We start from the raw sequence: 10,786 nt of genomic DNA on the forward strand, positions 1-10,786 counted from the left end.
CTAAAAAGCCGTAAAATCCTATAAAATGTGCCTTTAAAATCACATCTCACTTATATAATAATAGTCAATTATATTATATAGTTAATGTTTTCCTTCTGTTTCTTAGATGTGGACTGAGGCTTTTAAAATATGTTTTTCCTTTTGTTGTTTCCTTATTTGATTTTGATTCACCTTATCCCTTTACCCCCTTTTGAAATGAGAAGAATCCTTCCTAGGATTAACGGGTTAGAGGATGAAGGGCCTTCAGCACATAATCTTAGTGTTTTACTTTCGAATGAGCCAAGCATAGAAATTAAGGTTATATTCTAAATTAGCATAGTTGTCCATGTCCAAAGGGCAGATGCCTACATGCATAACGTAAGTGAGAACATCAAGCAAGAAGTCACGGAAGTCCACTCGGCTAGCAATGTGCAGCTTCTCCTTGTGAGGATATGATCCAAATAAGGATGTCCCTTGATGTGTTCTTCCAGGGGTCGATTACGGACGGTAGTCAACACCCTATAGGAAGTAGAGAGAGAGAGAGAGAGAGAGAGAGAGAGAGAATAAATATAACCTCCACTTATCCATCTAGAAAAAGCTCTCTTTGTAATTAGAATATCAAACTTCTTCTCCTTGTTTCACATAGGCTTGGGAGCCTTATGGTTGGTTAGTTATCTCCAAGGCAAAGTTCTCAATAATATATAGAATAAATATGTACATGTGTATTTATCTAGCCTCATAAGCATGTGTCATCTTTCTCACTCTCATCATTTTTGTTTTCTCTCCTTTCATTTCCTTTCTTGAATCTCTCATCTTTCTTCATCTCATATATGTACATGTGTATATATGTGTATAGACATATATGTGTGCATTGTATGAGTGTATTTGTGTGTGAATATATATGCGTGTGTGCATGTTTATAACTATGTAACTTGGAGTATGTATACATTCTCTCTCATATGCTCTCGCTATATTTTTCTATCTCATTCATATATGTATATGTATATATATATGAGTGTATATGTATTTTATATATACTTATATACGGAGGTGTATCTCTACATATGTGCAAGTGTGCATGTTTGTAAGTGTGTGTTTTATAAGTATGTATTTATGCTCTCTCCTCTACTCCACCTCTCTTCATTTTTTGTCACTCATGTATGTTTACATGTGTACGAGCATATAAGCATAATGTGCATATATGTGTGTACGTATGCATACATGTGTATACGTGTTTGTACATATATGTGTGCATGTACATGTGTATGTGTGCATATATTATTCATGTGTTTTTATAGTTTATGTGCAGTTGTCCATGGTTTTAGACTATGTATACATTGCACGAGCATCACCCATTAAAATTATTATCTTATCCCATGTGTTCAATCAAAAAAGAAATTCAAGTCTTTTTTAATAGTGAATGTGCTTTTGTGGATGTTTTTATAGTATGTCTACATTGCACGCACCTATTCAACCATTAAAATATTATATCCTTTTATATATTTAATAAAAAAAGGAATTCATTTCTCTCTCTAGAGCGTGTGTGGATGTGCACGTGCATGTGCACCTGTGTGTGTTCAATACAGTGAGAGAGAGAGAAAGAAAGAAAGAGAGATGATATAAAATCAATATAATCCCCATTCACCCTTTAGAAAAAGCTCTCTTTATTTTTTGAATATTTAAGTTCTCTTCCTTCTACCCAAGGCAAAGCTCAGAATAATATGTAGAATAGAAGAAGATATAGTGGCTCCTCATCATAGCTTTCATTACATGAAAACATTGGAATGTTCTCTCTAAGGTTTGTTCAACTATGCGCATCGCAGATCGCTACTTTTTTCATGACAATTTAGTCTTCACAAAAGATCAAATAGTAGGTTACTGTCCAATCTGTGTGTTAGAGGGAAACCCGCAGCCTGCAGGCTTCAAAACGCTTCTCTATCTTTCTCTCTCCCGCTCTACATCCGCCGAAACAACAGTTAACTGCAGCCACCAATGGAACGATGGAACAGAGTCCTTTCGGATCCATGCGATGGGATGAGAGACTTTATTGAGTGAGCGTAGCATATTTCAAAGAAGTTAACTGGTTTTACAGAATGTGGCAACCAAGATCTTGCAAGTTTTTCAGAATGTGGCACCGCGTCTTGACAGAACGTGCCATCGCCTACCAAAACTTTGCATTAAACCCTCGAGTCAGAAAAGAGGACTAGCGATACGGTACCCTGGACAAAATGGGTGGTTTTGTTCAGATGGTTGCGACGGAGTGCTTGAGCTCCCGTGCCCTGCGTTCCCTGGCGAGGGCTTTCTTTTGCGACGCCGCGATGCGAGCTTTGGCTACGCGTTGCTCTCTGCGCTCTGCATATATGCGCACCAACCCCGTGTCTAATCAGGCATTTCTTCTTTGAGAAAACCAGAGTTCGAAAACAAACAAAGTATTACACATAGTAGTACCGATGGCGGCGGCCTTGGTCTCGCGGGCGGCCTCAGTGGCTGCCACGCGATGGACGGGGTGGACGGGGTGGCGGAGGCGGACCATGGCAACACGCACCGACGCACGTGCGCATACGAGCTTCTCCCGGAGCTTGGCACGTGCGGAGGCGATGCGGACGGCGGTGTCCGCCCGGAGGTCGACCAGGCGGACGGCGGGGCTGGTACTGGGCGCCGGGCGCACCTTCACCTTCGTCTTCTTAGCAGGAGCAGTAGTAGGAGTAGAAGAAGAATTCGTTGTCTTCTTCTCCTTCTTCTGCTTATCCAGTCGACTGGCAGTGCCATCTGCGCCAGCCGATTTGACGGCCTGGTCCGCGGCTGTTTGCCTCCCCATTAGCCGGCCTCAATGCCCAGAGAGAGAGAGAGAGAGAGAGAGAGAGAGAGAGAGGGGCAATAGAGAACTCCAGACGTGGTAGAGAGAGACAGAGAGATGAAGCATCAAGAGGATTCCAGACGTGGTAGAGAGAGAGAGATCAAGTCTCAGAGGACTCCAGACGTAGAGATAGACAGAGCTCAGACGAGATCGCCAGGAAGTATTGCGTCTCACAGCTTCCCCCGAGGTACTTATATAGTACTACTCGGATGCCTTCCTCCGCATTCCTTCGCCCGCCGCGTGTCCTTCCAGCCCCCTCCCTGGACTCTCCCAAACATCTTTTGACCCTGCTCTCGACATCCGTCACCTCACCATTGGTTGAAGCTTGCATACCAAATCCCGGTTTCATTTGTTCATGCATCTATCTTAATGGGAACGTAACCTTTGCCATTGTTTAACTTTTTAAAGGGGAAAGAGTATTATACCAAATTCACTAATCACAAGATCTCTAAAGAGATGAGATCAGCTTTACAAGCATCGTTACTTCTAAGATTTTTTCCTTGTTTGACCAATTCTTTCGAATGGTGAAGAAATCACCATATTTTAGAAGCTATTTCTTTATGCCTTTGGGGATGCCATACGCAATGTTTGAACTTACACAGTGTTATAATTCAACCCACACCCAAACCACTACAACACAATCCCATTGGTGGAAATTACCATATTTTACATTTACCTATGCATTTAAAAGTTCACACCTTTAAAAACAATCTCCAACTTCTTTAAACATAAGTGCTTAAAAGTCCAAGACACTCTCATTCACTTGGCCCATTTATTTTTAACTCGTCTTTCTAGTACTAGGGAGGGGTGTCTTGAGGCCCCAAGGTAGTGTATTTAGAGTTTTGGTTTCAAGTTTGCAATCCTTGGATAAAAGTAAGGCAGCAACATTATAACACTAGAATCATAATTGACCTATATTTGCCATGTTTTCCTAGAAACAATGGGCTTCAAACCACTTCCCTTTCCCACAGTAAAACAATTTTATGCAAACCTCAATGATGGAGTGAAGGTTACGTGTCAAATCATAATAGTACCAACATCATAGGAGCAAAATCATCATTGGCCTAAACCATGTGGCCACATTCACTCCCCTTGATTCATCTAATAGATCCCTTTGCAAAAGTGAGACTTCCAAATCCTTTCACATAAAAGGGGGTGAAAACTCAATAGGGTCCACTTTCTTTCCTATTTTTCTTTCCTATTTCAAACTTGAAACCCATGATTTGGACTATAACTGATAATTTCATGAAAACATGTATATACATGCTTGCACACACACTCAAATAGAACAAATGTGATATATGCCACTCAAGGGTTACTTTGATTTTTTCTTGTGTTGAGGGTTCATCCTTTCTTTCCACTAGAGTAGTTTAGTGGAGTTTGTCATTATTGAGTGCAACAATAGTTAAGGCTAATATACTACCAATACTCTTACATATCTTTCAAATCTAAGTTAAAGATCAAATCCACTATTTTCACTATGCCAAGTTTATTAATAAGAAAAATCAATTGCATCTTTTTTGTTACAAAACAAGCCACTTTTTAGTGATATTACATGAACACTTATCTTATTTAATTTGGATACTTAATATACATACTCACATTTACATACTAGCACACACAACACAAGAATAACATATATCACTTTTATTTATCCTTCTTTTTACATAAAATCCTCCCAAAATGACTGAAAGCTACATGCTTTCTTTTACATGTCATCCTAATCTAGAAGTTGCCTACAGTTTTTTGGATTTTTACAAGAGATAATATCTAAAATATAAAAAATTGACTAAACTTGTCCAAAAATCTAGTATTTTGAACCATTCACACCACGAACACTAACATTAATATGGCATTTTCTCTCTAGATCAATAAGAAAGCCACACTCTAGAGTTTTTCACACGGTGCGCGTGTGGTAACATGACATCCACCCCCTCCTAACCTATACATCCTCTCACATGTGCCAAAGTCTTACGAATCTACAGTGTCAGAAGAAGTATCTTTTGCCATGTCAATGTCTTCATCTGTTCATGCTCAACAAACTCTTAAATGGCTTCATATATCTCTAAAGTGTCAATATAAATAACCTCTTTTTCTGCCTTGTTTTCAGCATTAATTGCTGCAGAAATTTCAACCAGTGTATCAACATCAACCAGCCTTGAAAATAGCCCTGAAATACCTTCATTTACAACCATCAGACCATATGTCTTCAGTTCTTTTTCAACCCATCCTACATATTTTTTTCAGCCCTCCAGATGGTTAAAATATTCTTAAAACTGCCAAGACTACATACTGTCCATTCCTCCAATCTAGACCAGCCTTGAAAATAGCCCTGAAATACCTTCATTTACAACCATCAAACCATATGTCTTCCGTTCTTTTTCAACCCATCCTACATATTTTTTAAAGCCCTCCACATGGCTGAAATATTCTTAAAACTGTCAAGACTACATACTGTCCATTCCTCCAATCTAGACACAAACACAGTTTTCCCCTTTCTTGAAGGTAGAATTAGCTTCCTAGAGGCACTGCCATAACCTCCACTTATAGCAGTGCTATCTAGAAACCCTTAAACTCTCATGCATTAGGTTGCATAGGATTATCCCGCAACCTATCTCGATTGCAGGGATGATTCACACAAACAGTGAGAAACTGTACCGCCTTTGTATTTTCTTTACTTTGAACCTGAGGATATAAAGAACCATCATCCAAGGCTTCTGTTTCCAATCTTGATTCCAAAATATAGGGTTGCCCCAAAATTACTGGATAACTACATGAATCCTACACAAAAAAATGATATTCATCCCTAACTTCTCCAATAGTCACGGGTACATTCTGACAAGCTACATAAAGATCCCCTGATGAATTGTTTGCTGTCCGCATGCGCCATCTTGGATCTACATCAATCGGCTAACCTCCAATCTCATATAAGTTGCATGCCATAACATTGATTTTGGAACCATGATCCAAGAGAGCTATGCAAGCCATCTCTCTTTCTCCCACTTTAACAATTGTCTTTGTTGTAGCACGAGCCCAATGTGTTCGTGAATAATGACTGCTTGGAATAAAATGGGCATCTTCTTCTTCATGTGCTTGTTGATGGACATCCCCATTATATATAGCCTTCTCTCTATGCTTAGTGCTACCCATAAGACCAATTTCAACCACAAGCTTGTTTTCTATACTCCCTTTATTTTCAACATCATCCTGCTTCAAATCAGCATTACATGCGTCATCATATTCCCTCTGAAGTTGATTCTCTATGTCTTTGTCAACCTGCTGTCAAAGGGTTTGCAGTTCATGGTATAAAACATGGAGTTCTTATGATTGTAGATGAACTTCATTAGGACACACATGAGACACTCTCATACATCATTCAGTTATTGTACCCCTACATTAGTCTTAGATGTAATTTAAGTTCATAAGCTCCTTTGTAACTTGGCAAGAAATTTTCAGTTTGTATCATGCAAATTGATAAAAATAAAGTCTATGAGGCCCTTCAGCTTGGACTACAGGTGTTCTTTGATAGTTTACAGGTTATCTCACATTGGTTTATGAAGTTCATTAGCTTGGAAGATCCAACTTTTGTCAAGAGCACTCCAAAGTTGACTAGGTCCACAAGTGACACGGAGTAATAGTTGCAAAGGACTTATATGACTTGTATATGATCAATATAAACTCTTTTTTGTGTGGAAGAAGGAGAGGAGTCCAGCCCACGTTTGTGGTGCATTTCTGCACACCTGTGGAAGATGGAGGGAGAGTTGAAGACTATGGTGAATGCTCCAAAGCATGCAAACACAAAGCAAACTGAAGATAAAGAGGAGATACAAACAAAGAAGGTAAGAGTCCTTTTTGCCCCATCCATTTGGTATCATGAAAATGAGTTGTATGACAGTCCATGAAAGGAAAAAATAGAGATAAAGTATTCAACCTGCTCTTATGAGCTTCTTCTTCCATTCTCTTTCCATATTCATGTACCATTGAAGCCCTTCTTGTTCCCAAGTACTTGAGTGACTTTGGGGCAAGTCAAGAGGTCACTTTTGCCAATGTATGGGCTGAATAGGCTCTCCCAAAATTGTCATAAATGGGGCAGCCATTAAAACTCATTCATTTGAAGGGGTTTCTTGAAATCTAATCACTTCCTTGTGTAGACAATGCTCCCAAAACAATAGGGCATTGGTTGAGATTGTAAAGAGAGACTTTCCCATGAGTTTGTATACATTTATGAGTCAAGTTTGAGGGCTATAAATTATTGTTTTAATGTAGGGATGAAGTAAATTTATGGTTCTATTGATGCATTTTTATCATCCTTTGGACTCTATGTCAATTGTAATGAGTTCTATCTCTCTATACCTTGTATCTTGAAGTCTCAATACATGTATCTTCATGAAATGGAGGGCATTAGAGCTTGAATTTGTTGTAGGAAATGGAACAAAATTTGACATAGATCTATGCATAAGCCTCATGGTTATTGATGTAATCGGATCCAAGTTTATTATGGTAAACTCGTATGACACGGCTATGTAAGATATTGGTTACTCTCTATCTCATCTACTCTCTCCATAACCCCATAATCCGTCAAACCCCAATCTTTTTCCTCTCTCTCCTTTGAATCTCTCACTCCTCTTCTGTTCTAAACCCTGGTGGTAGACCTTTGACCCCCAACATGATGATAGTGGTAAACCCGATGTGAAGGTCGACTGTAGAAGAGAAAGCACAATGGGAGAATCATCAAGTTCGGGAGGAGATGCCTTGCAGCAGTTGGTTCGTCTGATGCAAGAGAACCAACAACAACAATTGCAATTTTAGCAGCAGATGCAACTCCAGCAACAACGGAGGCAAGATGAAGAGCGGAGTGATGCTGCTGCCATTAAAGCTTTGGAGGCAGTTGGACAGGAGCTCAAGCAATTTAATGGGCAAAATGTGTCCTCTTTTATCCGCCTCTATACTGATGGTCTTCTTTGGGGTCCCTCATCTTGCTTGGAGCCGATACTTCGCCCATTTGGCCGTGCATGGCCTTCAAGACCAGATTCATGGTCTTTTCCAGAAAGATGCAGGATGGTCTGCATTCAAGAAGGCTCTTCGAGAAGAATTCTTCCTTGAAGATTCTAGCCTCATGACAAAGAAAATCTTCACTGAATGGCTTGAAAGGCCCAATAAGGGACTAGCTGCCACTGCTCTTCACCGCGAATTTGAAAGCAAATTTGCTCAGCGAGATCCTGATGATCAGTAGAGTATGGAGAGCCAAAAGATTGAATTGTTTCTGAAGGCTGCGGATCCTCTTCTTCAAGAGAAGCTGACTGATCGGCTTGAAGATCTTGACTCTCAGACGGGATTGAAGACTGTTTGGGGTGATGTCATTGAAGTAGTTAATATGATTGCTCGGAGAGAGTGAATGGGTCTAAGGTGGGGTTCTACCTCTGCACCATCTGAGTCCATAAAAGAGCCTGTTCATGTATCTCGACCTCCTGTTTCTATGGCTGAGCAACCAAGAAATCTTGTTGTTCCACCTCTAAAGAAGGATGTCATGGACGAGCTAATCAAGAGCATGCAGGATCTCCATCTTAATCTAACAGAGATTAATTCCAAGGTGAAAAGGCTTGATATGAAAGTGGAAGAAAGAGGGCGCACAGCTGCCCAAAGATCCATACGAAAAGGTTTTAAAAGACGTTGTATCTGGTTTGACAGCCTACAGCATGATAAGAGGGAGTGCAATGCATTCCGTGAAGCTGAGGCGCAAAAATTGGTCTTTTGGAAGGATGGTAAAATTCATGCGACCGAAATTGGGCTTCCTCTTGAGCCAAATTTCGGTAACTGTGGCATGAAAAAAAGACTGGAGGATTTGGCAACAAGAACAACCTATGCAGCTATTGATGCAGCTACTTATGAGTTGCAAATTGAGCCAACCAATGAGATTGTTAAAGCATGTAAAGCTGATGTAAAATCTAAAGTGTGGATGTAGGCCTTAGATCGCATGGAGCGAGACAAGGCGTCGAAAGATGATTTGACTACTACCAGTCAATGCATCCGAGGAAGAACCGGATGGACCGAGCCGGTTGATTCATTTTTAGCTTTCGCTCGGTTGGCTGAAATCAATAATCAAGAAGTTGTGGTAGAAGAAAAGAGAAGCAGAGAAGAAGATGTTGCCGGTCCCTCCTCTTCAGGGCCAACCAAACGTGTGACAAGAAGTAAACCGGATCAGCAGAAGGCTGCTGAAAATCCACCACCACCGCCTAATGCCAGGAGGCATATTTCACGATGGATTTTGTGCCACGATGGATTCCATGAGGTTTTACGGTGGATTCCGTAAACTTTGTTGACCGGGGTTCATACACAAAGTGGATTCTTTGTGCGAGAAGTTGATGGGGATGCCTATCCTTTTCGGGCGTTTCATTAATTTAGTGTGTACATGGGTGATTCCATAGCGGGTGATTCCGTAAAATATATATTAAATTAATATACGTTTATGAGTTTAGAGTGCGCACTCGTGATAAATTAAGGTTAGGATTGATTTTTAACCAGTTGATTTATTTATGTAGCTGAAGACTGCTAGATATTCACTTTTGTCGATTTAATTGTATTATTTTACTAACGATTGTGAATGCTTCAGTTGATGTGTAGAGATAGTAGCAACGATGAAGGAAAGCATTGGAGGATAGCGTGTATTCGAGTTATCACTTATATTTTGATGGGCGCATACCTTAGGTATGGCGCCTATATTTTGTCGCACCTATTTATTAAGGCGTTGGATATTTATTTATTATTTTGTATGCGCATGGGCGCATGATTATGATATTTGTATTTGGACATTGTATTGGATATGCTTGACTCTTTGGGCGCTCGCCCATTAGCTTTATTTCTATTTTGTGCTAAAGCAAACTCAAAAGCCAAAAGCATGCTATTTTGTAATTTGGGCTATTATTTGAGCTTGAAGATGATTAATACATAAAATACATGCTTTGTGGAGCGCTCACACAAGGCATGGGGGGAGATTGCACCCAATTGGTCTCTTGTTCATGTCGTGCATGCTTTCTACCTTGAGTTTTGTGCAAAAAGTAGAGTTCTTTTGTTCTTGGGGACCTTCCGGCATTCACTACGCGAGCATACAGCATCCGATCTGTACACCAGTGGTATGGAGCGAAGCTGAGATCGAGAGCTTCTAATCGCTACCCATCTTGTGTGAAGGCGGAACTCCTGGAACGATCGAGCTCTATAGTCAGCTTCATCGTGAACGGTCGATACGGGTGGATTCCTGGCGGTCAAGAACCTCTATCTACAGCCTCTGATCGTGAAGGACCGGCCTGGGAAAGCGGAGGACCACGTCAATATCTCCCTGTTTAAGTCGTTTTACTCAGACAAAACAGATAAGCTTCATCTTCTTCATAAATCTTAAAAGCTAAAAAAGTAAGCTTTTAATTAGCTTAGACTCACAATTTTGAAAATCGGTGGCATCAGGATCTTCACACCGTGATTTTCGGTGCTGAAAAACGCCCCCCCTAAAATTCGACGTGATATGCAGATTAAGCTCTAAGCTTAATCAACCAAGTCTCAAGTCACAAAAATCTCCAAAGTTTCTCAAGTTCCTTAAGTTCTGTTACTCTGCAAGTCACGAAGGTCTATCAAGTTTCCAAAAGTCAAAACTGACTTATGCCAAAAACTCCCATAAGGGCTGTTCCTGCGCAGAAGCACTGAACTGCAAAGTTGTTCCTTGGAAGACTCTGTTCGTATACACAGACTTGCTGAACTAGTTTTAGTACACGTAGAAGGTCATACGTAGATTTTATGAAGATTTTAAATCCCGCAACCGCAAAAGTTGAAGACCGTGAAAGCCAAATAAAAATCTATAAGCCTTGTATACTCGACTTTGAGCTACGCTCATCCCGCTAATTGAATTTTGAGAGTGTGAGGCCTTTTGAATTTTTACAGGATGACAGAATAAAATATGGATGA

The 10,786-nt window shown here is 40.3% G+C and overlaps 1 protein-coding gene across 1 annotated transcript; it reads right to left on the reverse strand.

The window, feature by feature from the left end:
* Positions 1–1,256: 1,256 nt before the first annotated feature.
* LOC148021021 (uncharacterized) lies at positions 1,257–3,011 on the reverse strand. The gene is made up of 2 exons (XM_087699499.1): positions 2,428–3,011; positions 1,257–2,331 (listed from the first exon to the last, which is right to left on the reverse strand). The coding sequence occupies exons 1-2, from the start codon at positions 2,795–2,797 to the stop codon at positions 2,222–2,224; spliced, it is 480 nt and encodes a 159-aa protein (XP_087555625.1). The 5' UTR covers positions 2,798–3,011; the 3' UTR covers positions 1,257–2,221.
* Positions 3,012–10,786: the final 7,775 nt, after the last annotated feature.

Source organism: Lygodium microphyllum, chromosome 18 (assembly GCF_053477565.2).
Source record: "Lygodium microphyllum isolate KBCC chromosome 18, Lygodium_microphyllum_v1.1.10, whole genome shotgun sequence".
Classification (NCBI taxonomy): Eukaryota; Viridiplantae; Streptophyta; class Polypodiopsida; order Schizaeales; family Lygodiaceae; genus Lygodium; species Lygodium microphyllum.

Coding starts and splice junctions, on each gene's coding strand:
- LOC148021021 (XM_087699499.1), bottom strand. CDS start 2,797: ATGGGGAGGCAAACAGCCGCGGACCAGGCCGTCAAATCGGCTGGCGCA. Junction 2,332..2,427: donor GACCAAGGCCGCCGCCATCG/GTACTACTATGT, acceptor GCATATATGCAG/AGCGCAGAGAGCAACGCGTA.